The sequence below is a fragment of the Eptatretus burgeri genome, chromosome 16, assembly GCF_056783735.1.
Source record: "Eptatretus burgeri isolate ZD-2024b chromosome 16, Ebu_testis_v1, whole genome shotgun sequence".
Lineage (NCBI taxonomy): Eukaryota > Metazoa > Chordata > Myxini > Myxiniformes > Myxinidae > Eptatretus > Eptatretus burgeri.
The window spans coordinates 42,094,536-42,116,607 of record NC_140976.1 but is presented as its reverse complement, the minus strand read 5'-3'; the positions used below and the strand labels follow the sequence as shown (position 1 = coordinate 42,116,607).

The following is a 22,072-nucleotide window of genomic DNA, read 5'->3' as shown; positions in this document are numbered from 1 at the left end:
AGGGATCCGTAGGTAAAATGTACTAGGGGAAAACTACACATGATGGCACACGAAAATTTGACGACTCGGGACGAGTCTGTAAAAGGAAGGGGTAGTGTTGTGGTTACCAAATTCGCAAACCACCATTCAGGTCCCTTAGGTGAGGTATCTCGGTAAGTGCATGTGTAGTTAGGCCCAAACCCGTTGTCTAGTGGGAATACATGTCATTTATACGTGCTGCGACTCTTCAGGATAGCCGTTTTTCTTTTACTATCTTTATTTTGGACCAACCGCCATGATCACAACCACAACAACAACCACCAACCACAACGCCGCTTCACCACAACCGCCACGACCTTTACCGTCACAACTCGCCACCATCGCATCACCGTCATCTCGCGCCACTCATGGGCACCGATGCTGGACTCGTGTAGGGCGCACGTTGAACAGCGTGTACAAAATCACGGATTTTGTGCTTCAAAAGCTTTGAGCGAGGGGCGATTTGGCCCCGCCTCCAGAACGATCGATATATGCAAATTTGTGGATCAAAAAGCCTTCACGCCCACTTTTTCTCGGGCCAATGGGGAGCGAGGTGAAAGGTCAAAGGGAGGGGGTCAAAGGCGAAGTTACGGGGGGATAAAAGGACGGTGTTCGTCAGTCAGAAGAGAGTCGCAAACGAGAACGAGAGGGAGTCGAGAACGAGAAGGAGTCGGAACGGAGGGGACGAGTGTGGAAGACTGGAGCCCGAAGCCTGCAGTGGCTGGAGAAGCTGAAGAGAGTCAGACGAGGGGGTGCTCGCGTCGGTGCCAGGAGCTGCACGCCCGAGGGAGGCCGGCAGCGCGACCTGGCCGAGGTGGAGACGCACACCAGGGATAATAAAGATCCTCTATACCCCGAGCATCAGCAACCCCCTCCTGTTTCCCCCCGCGCTGAGATAGTGCGACCAAGGGGGCCCCGTTCCCACCCCCTGCCAGGCACTGTCCACGAGGCCCGCGGGTTGCGGGGCCATCGCCGCTCCGCGTCTCATCACCAGACGGGTAGGCCCGACCCGGTCTCGGCCTCAGGCCTGCCTCATTCTTGAGGGTATTTCTTTTCCTTGGTTTTGGGTATGTGTTGTCGGCGCCGTCTGTGAAGTAGAATTGTATAAGTGTTGCCGTGTGCTCGGTAGTCGGTATTAGCTCTGCACTGTGTTTTCACTTTTATGTTTGCTTTTTGTGTAAATGGAATTGTGTTTTCTTTTTTTGTGTGCATTTGGTGGAATTGTATTTGTGTGCTTCCCGTGTGCCGCGAATAAATGTGCTTTATTGTTGAACTGTTTCCGCTTCGCTCGTCTTTTCCTCCATTGAATCCCCATCTTGCTTCACGTAAAGGGTTGGTAGTGGGCTGAATACGCCCGATAATTAATCGAACCGTCGAGGTCGACGATAACACCGCTCGGTTATTCTGATAGTACGGAACGGGTCGCTTAAGTGGCCCGTGTCCGAAGTCGACCTGCGGCGACGTGCGATCGCCTGGTCTACCCTCCGCGTGGGTACTTAGGTAGTTCGAATTTGGCGAGCAACCCTATCCCACGCGGGGGCTGATTGGCTCGATCGCGGTGGGACCGAAGGTCCACCCGTGACTGGTTCCCGGCGTTAGTCCGAGAGCGTCACGACTGGATTGTCCGTCCGGTGGGCGACGTGCCGCGATTCGAGTTACGTGGCCGTCCGCACGCCGGCGGGCGCGAAGACCGCAACAATATATATATATATATATATATATATATATATATATATATATATATATATATATATATATATATATATATATATAATATATATATTGTTGCGGTTGAGGAAATTCGCAAACCACCATTCAGGTCCCGTAGGTGAGATATCTCTGTAAGTACATGTGTAGTTAGCCCCAAACCCGTTGTTTAGAGGGAATAAATGTGATTCATTCCGGCTGCGACCCTTTAAGATAGCCGTTTTCTGTTCTATCTTTATTTTGAACCAACCACGTCGCAACCGCCATCACACAACAACCACCAACCGCAACGCCGCTTCACAACAACAACAACGCCAACAGCCACGACCTTTACCTTCACAACTCGCTCCCGCAAACATCGCATCACCACCATTCCAAACGTCGCCATGGCCATGGACCAGCACTTTAAACCCTCCACCACCTTCGCCTCTCCTTCTACGGCCATTCCCGCCACGCTTGTGGGAACCGAGCGTCAGGCTGTCCTGGCCTCGTGCGGGACGCGCGCCGAGCCGCGGGTGCAAATAGCGGCCTTTCCGAGGAGAAGTCGGATCAGGAATGATACACGCCCACTTCTGATCCGTCCAATCAGTAAGCGCGGGGCAGTTTGGCCCCGCCTCCAGGCGCGTCGGAGTAGAATCGATATATGCAAATTCGAGGAACAGGGGAGACTCACGCCCCTTTTTCTCCGTCCAATGGGCGAGCGTGGCTCCACCCCCGAGCTCGTTCTGATCCAGAAATTTGCATATGGGTTCTCCTGCCAGACTATAAAGCGCCGAGCGCGGGGCGAATTTAGTCAGTTCGAGGCAGTCAGAGTTGGAGAAAAGGTCGAGGCAGTCAAGTCGGGTCTGGAGAGGAGCAGTCTGTGGAGCCGTGAGTCAAGTCGGGTCTGGAGAGGAGCAGTCTGTGGAGCCGTGAGTCAAGTCGGGTCTGGAGAGGAGCAGTCTGTGGAGCCGTGAGTCAAGTCGGGTCTGGAGAGTGGCAGTCTGTCGGGGTTCGGAGTCTGTCGGGGAGCTGCAGAGAGGGGAAGCCTGAAGCCTGGAGTGCGGTCGAGGTGGTTTGCTGCAGTCGGCTGAGGAGAATTGGGGAGGAGGTCGAATAGCTCGGGTGCAAGGCAAGGAAGACGGCGGTCGGCGACGAGCTCGCAGTGGAGTCGCTCGTCACGGGACCCAAGCAAGCCAGCTATCCTCTTTCCGGGAGCATCAACAATTCCCCCCTTTTTTCCCCCCGCGCTGAGATAGTGCGAAAAGGGGGCCCCGTTCCCACCCCACTCCAAGCAGTGCCAACGAAACCTGCGAAGGAGCGCGGAGTCGGGGCGCCGCGACATTTGCGGCTCATCACAAGACACGGGTAGGATCCACCCGGTCTCGCGGCCCACAGGCCCCGTCTGCCCCCTTGTCTTTGAGGGTGGCCCTTTTCTTTAGCTTTTGAGTAAATGTGTTGGCGGCGCCGTCTGTAAAGTAAAACTGTGTAAGTGTTGCCGTGTGCTGGCGTAGTCGGTAGTAGATCTGCATTGTTGTGTTTCTTTTGTTACATCTGCTTTTGGTGCATAATTGTTGTAATTGTATATGTGTGCTCTCCGTGTGCCGCGGAATAAATGTGCATTATGTTGAACTGTTTTTCCCGTTTCGTTTCGTCTTTTCTTTAATTGAATCTGCATCTTGCTTCACGTAAAGGGTTGGTAGTGGGCTTAATACGCCCGATAATTAATCGGAACCGTCGAGGCCGACGATAACACCGCTCGGTTATCCCGATAGTACGGAACGGGTCGCTTAAGTGGCCTGTGTCCGGAGTCGACCTGCGGCGAGGTGCGATCGCCCGGTCTACCCTCCGCGTGGGTACTTAGGTAGGTCGAATTTGGCGAACAACCCTATCCCACGCGGGGGGCCGATTGGCACGATCGTGGTGAGGCTGAAAGGCCCACCCGTGACTAGCTCCCGGCGTTAGTCCGAGAGGGTCACGACAGAATTGTCTGTCCGGTGGGCGACGTGCCACGATTCGAGTTACGTGGCCGCTTGCACGCAGGCGGGCGTGAATTCGCAACAATATATTTGTTTTATAAACCTGTAAGGGTTTGTTTTGGAATTCGTTTTTTGTTCTTGATGTCCTGACTGTAGATTATGAACAGTGCACATGATGTTTGGCATATTATTAAGCCTTTCTGTCTGGAACGTTGGCTACTAATATGGGGAAAGTGAGGCTTCATTGAGTGGGAATTCTACTCGTATCGTTCATGGTATGTGTGTGAATTTAGCACTGTTTTACCTGTATGTATGTATATATATATATATATATATATATATATATATATATATATAATATATATATACATACATACATACATACATACATATCTGTATGTATAACGAGCACGCTGACCCTTGATGTGACACAACACTGACGTTATTAACATAAGTTTTGCAGACACATCTCCTCCAAACCTCCAAACTACGACGGCGTCCATGTGACACTCAGGTCTTTGAAGACTGAGACTTATACTTTGATCACGGATAAATGAAAGCAGAGCCACGGATCCAGATTTTGGCCTTGTTCTGTGCTCATCAGGATGACATACTGCAAATTGTTTACTCGTGACTATACTAATCTCGTTAATAAATATAAATCAAACCCCCTAACCCGACCAGGCAATCGGGCACAGATCGAGTCCCATCACTGCATTTGCTGCATGACCTGTTAGCAACAAGTGTCATCTGTCATCACAGATGTCTCGTCACACAAAAACATTGTCTCGGCCTGACTGATCACCAAGTTAAGAGGCTTGCAGTCAGGAATAATACCACACATTATGCTTTATCTCATTCCACTCGTTGCACAAAGAACACTGACAATGAGCTTTTCATTTAATTTCCATATTTAAATCCAACAGCGTGAACACGGATCTTCCATTTTTATGAGCCTGTGCACATCTACGAATCTGAATGGCACACCTAGGATTAACTGTTGTTTATGTTTCTGAAATATACTAGAAGATGCTTTTCTTTATTTTTCATGTTGGAGATGTATTGAGGTAATTGAAATGTACCGTGCAGTGAATTGTAACATTTACCAAGTCTTCAAATGACATTAATAATTATGGATGCAAATTTGGCTCCATTGTCACTCCAGATGATCAAACTCAGAGCAAGCCATCCATGGTAGGTTTTAAAGAAGTTAAACTCCCGATGGTGCTTGAAACTGTAACAAATATGTATTACTACAACAATCAGGTTTCCTCGGCCAGGTCTGAGAGATGTGTTTCAAAGTATTTTTGGAGCCTTCCCATCCTTTTGTTATGGAGGTTATTTGTGTTATGGAGGTTATATCCTTTCGTTTCCTCAAGGTGGGTGGAGGTTTGTCTGTCTGTCTGTTGGATTGTTTGTTTGTCAGTGAACAGGATATCTCAAAAAGTTTTGGACTGATTCGGACAAAATTTGGTCGAGAGGTTTGGTGTGTAACAAGAACGAAATTATTTGATTTTGGTAAAGACCCGGATCCGGAAAGTACAATTTTTAAGTAATTCTTCACCATTGAGAGATCGGGCCAAAAACGATCTATATAGCACGATTAAACTCAGAAAGTTGTGGAGGGATTCAGATGAAACTTGATGGACAGGTTGGGCTTATGACAAGAACAAGACAAATTAGATTTTGGAGGTCCAGATCCAGATCTGGACTATGGGAATGTGGGACACAAAACGTAAATTGTTCAGCCCAGTGGAAGTATGCACTCCGAGTGCTGTTCTAGTTACCTCCGCCACCGAAGGTGGGTGGAGGTTGTTTTCACCCCTATCTGTCTATCTCTGTGGATGGATTCGGACGAAATTTCGTGGACAGGTTGGATGTGTGACAAGGACAAAATTATTAGATTTTTGTAAAGATCCTGCTGATCCCATAATTTTTTACGTAATTCTTCACTATTATACCTGGTGTTTGCTTAATGGTTAGGGTGGCGGGTTTTGGATCCTCGGGTCCTGAATTCAAATCCCGCTCAGCTGTTGAATTAATACCAGGTGGGGTTTGAACTTGGTCTGCCATCCTTCCGAGGTCAGCAAAATGAGTGACAGCATGCTGGTATACTGTGTCAGAGTGGCGACCCGTCCAGGATTGTGCCCAACAGCCAAGGAGACTGCTTAGGCAGCACCAACGCTCTACACAGAGTATGGTTCCAATCTCCTCTCTCTCCTTCACCATTGAGTGACAGAGCTAAAAACTATATTGTATAGCACGATATCTTGAAAAGTTATGCACAGATTCGGACAAAACTTGGTGGACAGGTTGGGTGTGTGACGAGGATTAATTGATTTGATTTTGGTGAAGATCCGTGCACGATAATTTTTTTAAATATTTTTATCAGTGATTCTTCACCATTGAGAAATAGGACCAAAAACGATATAGGCCAACATATAGCATGATATCTCAAAAATTTGTGGCTGGATTATGACAAAACTTGGTGGATGAGTTGGTTAGGTAACAAGAATAAGCCAATTTGATTTTGTTTTCGGTCAGCAGATCCGGCCTATCAATGGGATACAAAACGTAAACTCTTCAGCCTGGTGGAGATATGTGCTCTCCTGAGTGCAATTCTACTTCTTCTTGCAGTCCATGAAATTTTTAACATACTTTTCTAACACCACAATTCAAAACTGTCAATCTCCTTCCTTCTTTCCTTCCTTCCTTCCTTCCTTTATTTCTTTTACACTGTCCATGACTCGTATCCACACATTGCAACTGGAAATACCAAGGCAATCACCAGCCTCCTCTTCGTTTTGTATTGTCACATCTTTATTATTTCAGATCCTTGTTTGAAAATGCATTTTCATCATACTTATTTTAATAAACGAAATCTTACTGTTTAATGTAAAATGCCTTTTAACCAGGTTTAATTGTTGCCTGGTAGGTTTGCAAACTTGTACTTTGTATTAGTGGTGGTCCTGAACTGGGTGCCATTCATAGAAGCATTCCAGAAAGAGATCACATTCCTACCTCTGCTCGCGGTGCTGATCCCAATTGCCATCAAAGATGGGATCGAGGATTATCGAAGGCACTGTATGGACCATAATATGAACCACAAGCAGGTCTCTATCTATTGCAGGTTTGTCTTTCCTTTGCATGATAGTTATTTTTCTCTCACTTAGTTGGGCCCTTCTGTAACGAAAAGTATATTGCATGTGAGAGTCTCGCTGTGGGAGGCTCACTAGTTACCTTGCCAAAGTTGCACGCTGGAGAGGGTCTGAATGTTGTGGTACCTGATCTAGTGCTATGAAGTCAAGAGGTACGCACACTCACCTCTAAGCTATCCAGCCTGAGTTCGAATCCTCACCCAACTATAAACTGTCATCCTTGTGTTTCTCAGGCACGATGATTCCTCAATCTGTGTACCATCCCTTGGAGGGATGTTAAACTGGGCTTCCCGTCTGCCAGAATTATTTGTGGATGCTGAAGATCCCACGGTGTCCTTCGCAAAGAGTAGGCAAACTATCAACAACACCATATCTTCTTCTTCTTCTTTCGGCTGCTCCCGTGAAGGGTCGCCACAGCGGATCATCCGTATGATCCGCATCGTGATTTGGCACATGTTTTACGCCGGATGCCCTTCCTGACACAACCCTGGTCGCCTCTTACGACACAGGGATATGGTACACCTATTTTAACCGGGGTATACACCGGCCCAGTATACTGGTACTCATTTCGCCGACCTCGGAAGGATGACAGGCTGAGTCAACCCCCTAGTGTATTAATTCAGTGGCCCAACGGGGCTTGAACTCAGGACCTTTTGGATCCCAAGCCGCTGCCCTAACCACTGCGCCAACACCAGGCTATTATCAACAACACCATATAAATATTCCAAATTCCTGCTCTATTCTTCAGGGGGCACTGCATCAGCAGCATAGCTGTCCCCTAGAAAATTGTTACCCACAGCCATGTACAGCATACGGAAGAGTAAGTAGTGCTATAAAGCCATACAGGTTTTTTCAAGGGTCGTCAGGATATTGGTCGAAAACAGCCTGTTCATTCCAAGGACAGCAAGAGGGAATCTTAATGACTGAATGTCAGGAGATAAGATAGCCAGATATATGTATAATATGTCTGACGGTCTTTATTGGATTATTAAAAACGGAAGGGCACTCTTTTACATTGCAACATGGTAAGATCTGCCTCTGCCAGATATTATTACATCATTATAATTACTTGTACCAAGTTTGATTTAAATCCCTGAACCCAGATTCAAAATATGAAATAATTCTGGCTGCCAGACCATGCAGCTGATCAGGTTGAAATTTAAAACATATATATTCCTTATGACTACTAGATCATAATTGTGGCATTTCACGTCGATTGATGAAGCGGTTCAAGAGGAAGAATTTTTAAAAAAAGATTTTCGTTCAATCCAATATGGCTGCCAGACCATGTGACCTATTAATTGTTCGTGAACACCCTGGTATCCCCAAGGCTTGGAGAACATGTGGGTGGTTTCCCCTCGATCTGTCAAGCCATTCTGGAGAAGAAGGTTTTTAAAGTTTTATTTAAAAAAAAATCATCGCTTCCAAACCATGTGACTTACAATATCATCGGTGGAGAATTTTTGTTCCTCGTGGATAGGCGATTATTCTTGAAAGGTTTGCCTTCATCTGTTCAGCCGTTTTGGCGAAAAAGGTTTTCAAGGCTTTTGTGTTTAAAAAAAATATAATATCTGCCGAACCACGTGACCGATTTAGCCCCAGATGAACCTCAAAAATTTTCATACTGATTGGATAAAGCATTTGACGTGTGCTATTATAATGTCAAAATGAAACCACAAATGACATCATCAAAAAAATCACACTTGTTTCCCATGGGAAGTACTTGACATGTGCCAAGTTTCAATTTTTTCTCTGGAGCGATTTCAGAGATAGAAGTCCAAAGTTTTTCCTTTTTTTTCCAATATGGCTGCCACACCGCATGACCTATGACGCCATACAAACATTCTACATGGGAAGTTGCACCGATGGTGAAAATTTTGTGTCAATCGGATAAACGGTTGTAGAGAAAACAGAAAATTGCCATGGACGGGCGTACATACGGGGACAGACAACCCGAAAGCGATGCCCCCGGCGACTTCATCAGTGGAGGCGTTGTGTTGAGGTTCAAGGAAAAACACCACACACAACGAGGTTTCACAGGTAGTAATTTAAGTGAACCTCCTTAACGGATGTGAGCGGTTGTAACGCAGGCTTGCCGTTGGCTGATGGTAGAATTGGCACAATATCACAAGGTCTCACAAACTAATTGAAATTGAACCTTCTTTGTGATCGGTCGACTGATTAGGCCCACCCGCTCCACCCTGGGTATATCTGAAAGGAGGTCAACAGGAAATTTGCTCTTGACAAATGCTATAGTATGCACGGTTAAAGCTTGTATTGTTGGTCGAAACGTTGAGCCATGTGGTACTACTTGAGGTTGAAGTAAGTACTTTTGGATTCTGTGGATATAATTCCGAACTGTCCATCGTGTGTGTGTGTGTGTGTGTGTGTGTGTGTGTGTGTGTGTGTGTGTGTGTGTGTGTGTGTGTGTGTGTGTGTGTGTGTGTGTGTTTGTGTGTGTGTGTGTGTGTGTGTGTGTGTGTGTGTGTGTGTGTTTGTGTGTGTGTGTGTGTGTGTGTGTGTGTGTGTGTGTGTGTGTGTGTATGTGTGTGTGTGTGTGTGTGTGTGTGTGTTTGTTTATGGTTGTGCTTGTTACTTAATTATTGTTTCATTAAATTACTTTATTTTTCATTTAATTAATTGAAGTTGAACCTTCTGCACTGAGATGATGTGGCACCTGCAGAACTGCTCCTCCTTGCATCATCCGTGCAGGTTAAACAGCTCGTGTTGTATCGTAATAATTATTTTGATAAGGTTATTGCATGATGCTTTTGCTCAGCAATTGTTTTTATCAGATACTTCATTCATTGGTGCATGATGGTGACTCCAACTGTTTCATCCACATACGAAGAGCATGCGATGTAATTGATTTGAATCTCTAATGCCGTTGATATACATTTGATTCGCATTTAAACGTGCCCTTTGACAAAGAAATTTGTACAGTGCAAGATGTCTGACATTACATTGTACTAATGATGGCTTCTGTTTTTGGCAAAATATTTTCATCATTTATTTTTCTTTGGTTTTTTTCACATTTGGTTGAACACCAGTGCAGAGGATAGGTTTTGTGAGCATTTCTGGAAGGACATCAAGGTGGGAGATTTGGTGCTGTTAAAACAAGGTGAAGTGGTGCCTGCAGACCTGCTCCTCCTTGCATCATCCACGCAGCACAACGTATGCATGCTCAACACTGCCTCATTAGATGGAGAGAACAACGCTACACTGCGCTATGCAGCACAAGCAAGCGATGCCACAGTAAGTTGCCAAGCTTGTGGTTTCTGTCCTATATTCTTAATTTTTCATCTCTTCCCCCACCCGTTCTTTTTATTCTGTCTGTACTTTTATTTCTCAATTTTGTTTAAACATACACTTCTGTTTTTTGACTTTTGGGTGAATCGGTATAAACGGTCGACACAGAACACGGTCGATTCAACTTGTATAACTCTGTTTTAATAGAGTTTTGTGCAGTTTGACCTTTCACACAAGATGTCATACCTTTACTGGAAATATATTATATTTATATTGACCGTTTTTACAGCCATTTTTCCCTGCTGTGCAGGGGTTTGGCTTTTTCTTGAGGCAATGTTTTATGGCCGGATGCCCTTCCTGACGCCAACCCTGGTCGCCTCTTACGACACACAGGGATATGGTACACCTATTCTAACCGGGGCATACACCGGGACCAGTACACTGGCACTCATTTCGCCGACCTCGGAAGGGTGACAGGCTGAGTCAACCCCCTGGTGTTAATTCAGCAGCCAACGGGGCTTGAACTCAGGACCCTGGGATCCCAAGCCGCCACCCTAACCACTAAGCCAACACCAGGCTTATACCTTTACTGGAAATGAAGGATTAAATCAACAAGATGGTAATCGAGGCATGCCAACTGCTATGGGAAGCAGGCGGAAGCTGATGTTTTTGGTGTTAACCCATCAGAGAAAAACAGGGAGACAGAATAAGGGTGACAGTCGATGTGGAGGTGCAGAGCAGAACCCTATATGAGGGTATCCATTGCGTACCTGTCTGTGAGCTGTCGAGCTTGGGTTTGAATCTCGACAGCGACAAAACTATCATCCTGATATTTTGCGTGCAGGGTGAGGCTTCGAAGTGTGCACTGTTTCTCAGCAGGACGTAAAGCCAGATAACTTATTTCCACAAACAACAAGTGCTGGCAGACATCAACAAATGTCAATATTGCATGATCTTTGGCGTTCACCAGCTTAAGACTTGAGTGTGCTCATTGACTTTCGGACACTGATTAAAAAGGCATGGAAAGTGCCCTGTCATTCCATGTTGGTGAGCACACCATCAAAATCCTTGAATATATCTTCTTCAGAATTTATGACTATGACATTGTTGTAATATAAATAATGGCTGCAGTTTTGCTCTTTTAATTGGGGTGGTGAGGGGAGGGGATGGGAGGTAAGGGGAACAAACATTTCTTTATTATAAGGTGGCAGGTATGTTAAACCGAATCTCTTATTTCTCTGCTTGAATTTCCCATTACATGCTTGTGTGAATGCTGTAATTATTTCCTTCAGACGTATTCATTTGATATTTCTGATGATTGTTCACAGGAATGCAGCACTTTTGAACCTAAGAACTTCTCCAGCTTTGTGGAATGTGAAAGCCCAAACCGTGATATCACGACATTCAAAGGGATTTTGTACGTATAGTCAATGCTATTTCATCAACTGAATTGGCGATTTTTTTATTTTTGAATCGATAATCTGTCACAGATGTTTGGTCGTCTCTCTGTGTTCTACCGCCTCATTTCTGGTTTTGCACCCTCTGCTCTTTCCATGCTTCGCCTCCCCCCCCAAGTTTGTGCAGGGTGCACACGGTCCACCATCAACCCCCTGGTGAAACTCCCAAAATCCAGAATCGCTGCTCACCTCCACCTGCTTGTTCCTCCCCCCCCCTTCCTGTAAAGCCATCTTCCACACTTTCTTCAATCTCATTCTTCCTTCCAGATTTTCAAGACAGTTGTTCACCTCCATCTCAGATCATCTCCAATGCAAAAGCATGATTTTTACTCCCCTCATCAACCCCCCCCCCTTCCCCAACTTCCCATCTCCAAGCCATTCCCATTTTCCCTTCATTAAACTTTCTTTCTGTATCCATTTTGTCCACCCCATGTATCTTCCCCTAACTCTCATTCCTCCCCACATCCCTCATTTGTCCAAGTCTCCCTCTATTTTCTCCTTAAACCCTGCTGTTTGTGTTCAGCTTTCATATCAAACTGATGATGATTCACTTTTTTTTTTCCATGTGCCCAAAGTATGCTCTCCCGAGAGAACCTGGAATTATTTCAAAAAAGTTCATTGAACACCTGTAATGTGAGAGAGCAAAATTGTATGTATGTGCGTGCGTGTGATACAAACAATCTGAATGGCCCTTGGGTTTTATTATTGAGTGTTGTGTTTTTACCTCCACACCTGAAGGTGGTCGGAGGTTATGCTTTCAACCCTGTTTGTTTGCCTGCGAGCAGGATATCTCAAAAAGTTATTGACGAATTGGGACAAAATTTGGTGGACAGGTTGACAAGGACTAATTAATTAGGTTTTGGTGAAGATTTGGACCCGGACATGAGAATTTTTCAAGTGATTCGTCACTTTTGAGAGATTGGGTCAAAAGCGATGGAGAGCATGATATTTCAAAAAGTTTATGGATGGATTATGACAAAACTAGGTGAATGAGTTGGTGAGGTGACAAGAATCAGCTGATGAGATTTTGGTTCAGGTTCAGGTCCAAATGCAGATTCTGCCTATCGGTGGAATACAAAACAAAAACTGTTTAGTCTAGTGCAGATATGTGATCTATTGAGTGCAACTCTAGTTATTTGATTAATCCCGATCGTGAGGCAAACTGGTGATTCTCACCAAGTCCAGTTTCTGTGTTGCATTGATGTCTTATTTTGCTCTTGTTTTGAACTGAATAATCGTGTGATGGTAATGCCTGATTTTTGGTTTGTATGCAACCACCCTTTCTACACTGCTCCTTCGAAATTCCATGTCTAGGCAATGCATTACGTCATCGCCAGGTGCCGAAGGAAGGGAGTACTTGGTTTTTACTCCGTTTTCTTGTTTGTTTCTTTGTCTGGGCGATGTCTCAGCCATCCTTTGATCGAGGGAGATGAAATTTGGGGACAAAATGGAAGATGTGCTTTGGCAAAAACAGTATTTGTTATTTATTTATCAATCAATTAATTTATTAATTACTTAATTGTTATCGATTTATTATAGATTTTCAGGAAGGAAAGCAGGGAATTTGAAGGAGGTGGGTTTGGGGTGGATTAACGGGGGTAGAAAAGATCAAGGATTTGGATGGGGGACGATAAGAGGTGGTGGTGAACAGCTGTTTTGAAGGCCTAGAGGGAAGAATTTGATTGAACAGAGTGAGGGAGTTTATTCCAAAGGCAGGAAAAAAGAGGAATGAAAGGGTGAGTGAAGGTGAGCAGTGATTCGTGAATTTGGTAGTTTTACCAGAAGGGGGTTGTTGGTGGACCTTGAGCGCCCTGCGGAAATATGGTATGGACAAATCGCAGACACAGCAGGGGGGGAGGGGCGAGACCGGAGAGGAGACGGTAGACGACAGGTCGATTTATTGATTAATGGATTAATTTATTAATTGCGTATTTATTTGAATAAATTAATCGATTTATTTATCATTTGTATCTCCTGCATGCCTGGTGTTGGCTTAATGGTTAGAGTGGTGGGCTTGGGATCCTAGGATCCTGAGTTCAAATCCCACTCGGCTGTTGAATTAATTCCAGGTGGGGTTGACTCTGCCTGTCATCCTTCCGAGGTCGGCAAAAAATGAGTGCCAGCATGCTGGTATCCTGTGTCAGAGTGGTGACCCGTCCAGGATTGTGTCTAATAGCCAAGGAGACTGCTTAGGCAGCACCAACGCTCTGCACAGAATATGGTCCCAATTGATGGATGGATGGTATCTCCTGCGGTGAGGCTGAGTTGGTCTTTCTCCGGCAGGCAGGTCGGTGGTCTTTCTGTCTTCCACCGCCGGTCTCGCCCCCCCCCCCTGCTCTGTCTGCGATTTGTCCCCACCATATTTCCGCAGGCGCTCAAGGTCCGCCAACAACCCCCTTCTGGTTAAACTACCAAAATCGCTCACCTTCACTCTTTCATTCCTTGTTTTTCCCCACCTTTGGAATAAACTCCCTCACTCTCTTCAATCCCATTCTTCCTTCCAGGCCTTCAAAACAGTTGTTCACCACCCCTTCTTATCTTCCCCCATCCAAAACTCGATCTTTTCTTCCCACGTTAATCCACCCCAAACCCACCTCCTTCAAATTCCCTGCTTTCCTTCCTGAAAGTCCCTGTGGTGTCCATCTTGTGTACCCCATGTTCCCCACCCCATCTCTCTCCCTTCCACAGATCTCCTTATGTCTCTGTTCCCCACTGTTTTGTCCTTCCCTCTTCCGCCCCTCTTCTCTCATGCCCCCTTGCTGTGCGTTGTGTGTTAGCTCTCATACGAGCCTCGACAATGTTTACAAAATTTTATTTTTTTTCTTTCTTGCTTGTCTGGGCGATATCTCAGCCATCCTTTGAGCTCGAAGGCTGAAATTTGGGGACAAAAGTGAAGATGTGCTTTGGAAAAAATGGCACTTTTATATAGTTTTTTAAATTAATCAATTAATTACTTAATTATTATCGATTTATTTATTACTTATTTTATTTCTCATCCCAGCAATATCTCAGGCATATTTTGAGCTAGGAAGCTGATATTTGGACATCACGGTGACCAAGTGATTTGGCTATAAATAGTGCTCTTTATGTATTGATTAATCAATTGATTAATTATTCATTTTTTTTGATTAATTACTTAATTTTCAAAAAGTTACAGATTCAGATGAAACAGTGGTGGTTTAGGTATGCTATTAGCCAAATTGATTAAGAAATTAATTATTTTACAATTGTTAAATTTTAATGATGTAATTAATCATTGAATCAATTTATTGCACACCGCTCACTCCCAATTCTGACTCCACGTACTGCAAGGCAGCATCGCTGGGCGTTAGAGGATTTGTTATTTTTCCTTTGGCATGGGGGCGGTGTACTTTGAACCACCACTTGTTCATTCTATTTCTTGTCTCACATATACTTGCTCATTAATTCTTCGTTTTCTGCATGCTTTTGATCGGTACAAAACATTGATATTAAAAACACCTAGCTTAATTGCATTTTCGACACAATAGTGCAGCCTTCTAAACATCTATCCCAAGGAAAGGGCTGAGGTACATTTGACATTTTAAAGATAATACAATCAGGAGGAACTTGGCTCCTATTTCTTGTGTAAGTTTTTAATCAAGTACAACTTGCATGTTCATATTATACAAGTGCCAATTATGATTAACTTTTTAGAGGTTTTTTTAATCTCTACTTTTTAACTCCAATTACATTTTACTTCTTTGGAAAAGATATCCCTATTATTTTGAAATGAAGAAACATACCAGTGATACCCAAGAATGAGTCCAAAATTTGCATTCGAACCAGACTCGGTGGCCTCATGTTTGGAGTGTCTGCTCTGAGTCTGGGAGGTCGGCAATTCGACTGACCATGGTATCTTGCTTACACCAAACATTCTCCAACCTGAGTCATACTAAAGACATTAAAAGTGGTACATGTTGCTTCCAATTTGATGCTCAGCATTTGAAGGATATAGTGTGGACAAACTGTAGGTTGGCATCCATTAGGAGGAGGAAATTCCTCTTTAATTTCCCCCACTGAATGCAAGTAGAGAAGTGACATCATGCAGTCGTGACCAAGAATATTGGCACCCTTGCACTTTTTTCAAATAACTCACAATTTTCTCTTATAAAGAAAAAAAAAAATTGACAAAAATATTTGGACTCCACAATTCTTTATTTCACTGTTAATATTACAGAACCATTGTTTTTGATTCAGAACTTAATATATCCTTTTAAATGAGAGAAAAAAAGAAATGACATTAACAAAATTATTGACACCTGAGACTTAATATTTGGAAGCACAGCCTTTGGACAAAACAACTGCAGTCAAGCACTTCCTCCAGCCATGAATGAGCTTCCTACACCTCTCTACTGGTTGTTTGGCCAACTCATCTTGTGCAAATTGCTCCAGTTTTCCCAGATTTGAAGGGTTCCTTCTCCCAACTGCTGTTTTCAGATCTCCCCGCAGATTTGGTGTTCAATGGGATTTAGATCTGGACTCATTGCTGGCCACTTCAAAACAGTCCAGCATTTTGTCTTGAACCATTCCTGGGTGCTTTTGAAGTGTGTTTGGGGTCATTGTCCTGCTGCAAGACCCATGACCTTTGACAGAGACCCAGCTTTCTGACACTGGGTTGAACATTGCGCTCCAAATTGCCTTGGTAATCTCCTGATTTCATGATGCCATGCACACATTCAAGGCACCCAGTGTCAGAGACAGCACAGCAACCCCAAAACATTACACAACCTCCTCCATGTTTGACTGGAGGGAAGGTGTTATTTTCTTTGAAGGCTGCATTTTGCTTTCTGTAAACAGTGATGATGTGCTTTACCCAAAAAACCTTGAATTTGGACTCATCTGTCCACAAGACATTCTCCCAGAAGGATTTTGGCTTGTTCAGGTGTGTTTTGGAAAACTCCAGTCAGGCTTTCTTATGTCTCTCTCAGCAGTTGGGTCCTCCTGGGTCTACTTCCATAGAACCCCCTTTCATTGAGTTGGCGATGGATGCTGCGAGTTTAAACTGATGTCCCTTGTGTATTAAGGTCAGCTTGAATCTGTTTGACAGTTGATCGAGGTGCTTTCTCCACCATTCGAACAATACTTTGCTGCAATCTTCGATCAAGTTTTCTCTTGCGGCCACGTCCAGGGAGGTTGGCTACAGTGCCATGGGCCTTACACTTCCTGATAGCATTGCGTACCGTGAACACAGGAATATCAAGGTTTCTGGAGATGGATTCTTGAGATTGTCCTTGCTTGGCTATAATCTTGTCTGACCTCCTCAGACAATTCTCTGGTTTTATTTCTTTTCTCCATGCTCATTGTGGTACACACAGTGACACAAACCAGCAGAATGACTCCTTTTCTCTTTTCAAACTAGATGAATGAGTGATTTTTTTATATTTCAGGCACCTGCATCTCACCACAGGTGAGTTCACTTCCAAAGTCAAGGAGAATCACCTGCTTGAAATGGAATTATTTCTAACAACTTCTAAAAGGTGTCGTTAATATTATCCAGGCCATTTTAGGATTTCATTGTGGAATAAGCTAAGATTTAGTAATTTTTTTCAGTTTTTTTGTTTGTTTGTATTCTTCCACTGCAAACCAAATAAATACATATGTGGACACCAAAATAATTTTTAATTTGAACAATTTTCTGAAAGAAATGATGCATTATTTGAAAAAAATCGCAAGTGCCAATATTTTTGGCGACGACTGTAAATACAGTGTCGCTGGTTTATCTGTTTTTTTTTTTCTGACGAAGAGTTGACACCCTAAATAACAGATTCTTGCTACTCAGGGCAGTTAGCATTCCTTTGCTGACGACTCTACTTTCCAATCCTCCACCAGTTATAAATCCCAGCACACCTCCTTCCAATACCTTGCTGTCGATAGCCTCTCAACTGTTGCCTTGATAAATCACCATCTCAATGTCATCCTCCAATGGGGGCTCCAACAGCCTTGTCTCCTTAATTCAGTCCAATACGCAAACCATCTTTATATCCAGCAAGATCAGCACAGCCACTTCTCCTCTCCCTTTGTCCAGCTCTGAGCTCTAGCAGTCCTCTTAATATGCTCGGGTCACAATTTACAACAATCTCTCCTGGCATCCTCATCCTCAATATTGCCAAATCTGTCTGGTTTCCTCTTCAGAGCTGGCAAATATTTCATCTCGATCCAGTTTCCCACCCTCTGTAATTACAGAGTTAGACCAGTGATGGAATACTGCTCCCATGTCTGGGGTGAGACTCCACCAATCATCGGTGTTTTCCTCCTTACACGTCCAAGCCAAGGCTGGCTGACTGATTAACAATCCTACTTTATATAGCCATCTCCAACCTTTGGCTCACCATCAATCAGTCTCTTCCACGTGCTTTAAAGGGAAATCCTGGTAGGTTACTAATTTCCACTTACCATATGTGTCTGCAAGCTGAGGCTGGCAGCTGCTTGGGCCTGCAGAGGATGACTTGACCTGGACTGTTTAAACTTTTAAAAATGCTTTTTATGACTATTTCACATTTGTAAGATGTGAAAGGAAAGTAATACACTTCCGAACAACTATTTACAAGGAAACACGACATCAAGCTGCCACCTAGATCGATAATGAGTACACAGCTGAGTCGTGTAATGAAAAATTAATAACTTCCTCGTATTGCAGTAGTGTCTTAGTCTCTTTTTTTTTTCTTTTTTTGTATACCTTGTCGAGGCTTGTATGAGAGCTAACACACAATGCACAGCAAGGGGGGCATGAGACAAGAGGGGTGGGAGTGGGAAGGACAAAACAGTGGGGAACAGAGACATTAGGAGAGCTGTGGAAGGGAGAGGGATGGGTTGGGGAACACGGGGAATACAAGATGGATACCACAGGGACTTTCAGGAAGGAAAGCAGGGAATTTGAAGGAGGTGGGCTTGGGGTGGATTAATGGGTGTAGAAAAGATCAAGGATTTGGATGGGGGATCACAAGAGGTGGTGGTGAACAGCTGATTTGAAGGCCTGGAGGGAAGAATGGGATTGAATAGGGTGTGGGAGTTTATTCCAAAGGTGGGGAAAAAGAGGAATGAAAGAGTGAAGGTGAGCAGTGATTCGTGATTTTGGTAGTTTTACCAGAAGGGGGTGGTTGGCGGACCTTGAGCGCCCTGCGGAAATGTGGTGGGGACAAATCACAGAGAGAACGGGGGGGGGGGGGCAAGACTGGAGAGGAGACGGTAGAAAACAGAAAGACCACCGACCTGCCTGCGATGAGAGAGTGAGAGGCCCAAGGACTCAGCCTCATCGCGGGAGATGCCAATGGTCCGAAAAGCCTTGGTTTCCACAGCGTAAATCCAAGAAAGGTGGGAGGCAGGAGCACCAGCCCAGAGAGGAGAGCAGTACTCCATCAGACTGCGGACGAAAGCTTTGTATGTGGTCAGGAGCTCAGGTAGGCCGAGGAAGGACTTTGCACAATGGAGGATTCCTAGTCGGTGACTGGCTTTGGAGTCCAGGTTTGAAACGTGGCTTTCCCAGGAAAGCTCATGGCAGATCGTGAGACCCAGAAGCTTGAAAGAAAGGACTTCTTCCAGAGGATTGTTGAGAAAGTGGATGGGGGGGAGGGTTCTAAACGGTCCTATCGGAGAGACGTATTGAGAGTGAGATTTGTCCGGATTGAAAGACATGTACCACGTGTTGGACCAGTTTGTGATTTTACCCACATCTGCAGTGAGCGAAGAAGCCCCTGCATGTCGGTCTGAGGGATGACAGATGGTACGGCAGAGGGTGGAGTCAGCAAAGAGATAAAGAGGAAGACTTCATGTTAAACTTTCAGAAACCTTTTGGGCCAATGGCCGTGTCTGCCTGAATGTGTTCTACTAACTTCAGGTATAGGAATTGGTGGTGTAGAGGTGGCTAAGGTCAAAGTAGGCTTTGATATATCTGTCACTGTTGGTGTAAGCAATCTTGAGTCTGTACAGGCTCACAGCATCGAGTTTCCCTTTAATGTCAAGGACAAAGTACTTGTCCTTTCTGCTTTATCATTTAATAAGGTCCCTGATAAGGGGGTTAAGGTGGAGTTCTGACATTAATCACATAGAAAGGTGTACATGACAAAAGGTCCTTGTAAACTTGTGTGGCATGGTAATGAAACCTAGTCGGAGTTGGATGTGACCCATTCATTTTCCTCTGAGCACGGTCAACATAGCTTGTGGAGTCCCATGTAGCTGTGTTTGTGGTTGACGGCACAAACTCGCCCAGGAGACGAATTATGGTCCCAAAGACTAGCTTAGCAGCACTGCAAGTCAAATCCACCTTCACCGAAGCATGTATGCCGAATATAAGTGGGGCAGGCTTCTATCCAGTGTTCAGGCTCAGCTTGGGCTTTTAGTAAATTCTAAGCTATCTATGGAAACACTTGATGAGGACATTAGCAGATAAATGATAAGCCCTCATTCTAGTGTGCTTATTCTACAGGATGTCAGTGAGAGTCATGAAGACGGTCGACTCAAACTCTTGCTGTCTATCAATGGTGATGATGGATTGAGTGCCAAACAGCTATCAATGTGTAAATAAACGATTTGGCTACTGTTTCTGCTGAGATATCTGGTATGAAAATGGCTTCTGGCCACCTGGTGTAACAACACTTGAAGGAGGGAGTGGGCCAACAATGTCAATATGAACATGGTTTAATTGCGCATCAGGTGTGGCAAAAATAGTTAATGGTGTCACGATGTGGCGGTGTACCTTTGCTCGCTGACAGTGAAGAGAAGTTCTGAACGAGTTCCTGACATCTCTGTTCACACTGGGCCAAACAAAATGCTGAGTCACTAATTGTTGTGTGACCTTGATGCCAGGGTGGGATAAATTGTGTAAGGCATCAAACACAGTGCGACAAAACTGAATGGGGATATAAGGGTGAGGTTTACTGGAAATGTCATTTGAAGTAGGGAGTGGTACTTTGCAAAGGTTGAGAGAAGTAGCTCGGTTGTCGCATTTCCTCATCTCCGCTTTTTAGGCTGATGTGATAGCGTCAAAATTGGACATTAATGCTCTGAATGTCTCGATTGCTGTCAGCCATGATTGGAAATCATCAACTGAATTGTGTTTCCCATTGATGTGTCGCAGATATGTTTTAGACAGGGAGATGTAGTCGAAAATGAATGTCTGAAACGATGAATGGTGAGTTAGATGGCTAACAATTCACGGCTGAAGGTGGTGTACCTTGTTTCTGCAGGCTGTAACTGTTAAAAAAATATTAATGTGATAGGCTGCAACTAGCCATCCGCATGTTGTTGAAGTTCTCTTCGTCCAGCAATATCTGAAGCATAAACCATCAGGCAAATAAGTGAATCGGGCTTAGGATGTGATAGAAGAGTAGTTTACGTTAAAGTTAACTTCACTTGATGAAATGCTTTTAAGGCAATGTCTTGGTGATTTTATCCATTGTTCTACATGTCTGTAGATCGACACCAGCCTTCATCAGCAACACTAGTTCTTCATTCTGCCGTTCATGTTAACGCTGTTTACTCCCATGTACTGCCAAATCTGCTTCCACTTTTGGTGAAGAACGTTCTATGGATATACAAAATGAAGAACGTACCAGTGGAGATAGGACAAACTATCTCTTTAATGCCATTCTGAAAATTTGACGAATGAATTTACACCAAACAAAACTGAAAATCAAATTTCTGATAATCAATCAAATGAAACCAGTTATTGAAGCAAAAAGACAAAAAAATAGCCATTACCTTGATTGTTCCATGTCCAGTACTACTATCATTACATAACACATTGACGAGTGGTGCTTGGACTTGTTTACATGGACTCAAGCAATAAAAATTTGTGAAGTGGTGAAGGGTATTTATAAAGTCAAGGGGTGATGCTTTTCTGCTGTGTGCCAGAGTCCAGAAACACCAGCAGAGGATTGGGCTGGACCACAAAAATCTGCTGCTGCGAGGCTGCACCATCTTTAACACAGAGAGTGTCTTTGGACTTGTCATCTATGCAGGTATCATGATTGGCTGAGGCTCCCAGGTTTGAGTTGACCAGGCCGCTGCCGTTGTGATCACGTGGTTATGTCAAAATGCCCTAAAGTGTGTTACCATGAAGTTTTAAAATCCAATGAAAGGATATTGTCAAATGTCATTCATGAATCCTGAAGTTGCAAGAATGCCGATGTATGCGGAAACATAGAAATTTGAATTCATTTGTTCTGAATATCATGGAGAAAGTGTAGATGAATAAGATATTGGTGAATGAAGATAGGGATTTTGATAAAGTTCGTTTCCACATCAAGTTTCTTGAACCAGTAATGCTAAAGATTGGAATGACGAGCAATAAAAGGATGTTCATGTATTGATTGGCGCTGTCATCATCAATCTCAGGGCATGAAACGAAGGCATTGTTGAACGTCGGCACCACAAAATGCAAGCAGAGTCGACTTGAGAAGGCCCTCAATCTGCTGATCATCTACTGTATCCTCATACTCATCACCATGTGCCTTTCCGCTGCAATTGGTATTTGATGGGGGAAAGAATGCAATAGGGAATGCCAATA

General features: G+C 44.2%; 1 protein-coding gene across 9 annotated transcripts in view; it reads left to right on the top strand.

The window, feature by feature from the left end:
• The window catches only part of LOC147010952 (phospholipid-transporting ATPase VD-like), a 180,233-nt gene that overhangs the window by 60,428 nt on the left and 97,733 nt on the right, over positions 1-22,072 (top strand). For 7 of the 9 annotated variants that reach the window (XM_085860336.1, XM_085860338.1, XM_085860334.1 and 4 more), the window contains 5 exons: positions 6,619-6,813; positions 9,892-10,096; positions 11,419-11,507; positions 21,418-21,524; positions 21,901-22,032. In XM_085860336.1, the coding sequence (XP_085716462.1) occupies positions 6,619-6,813; positions 9,892-10,096; positions 11,419-11,507; positions 21,418-21,524; positions 21,901-22,032 (728 nt within the window). The remainder of the gene's footprint in view (positions 1-6,618; positions 6,814-9,891; positions 10,097-11,418; positions 11,508-21,417; positions 21,525-21,900; positions 22,033-22,072) is intronic. The other 2 variants (XM_085860339.1, XM_085860337.1) reach the window with 1 other exon arrangement.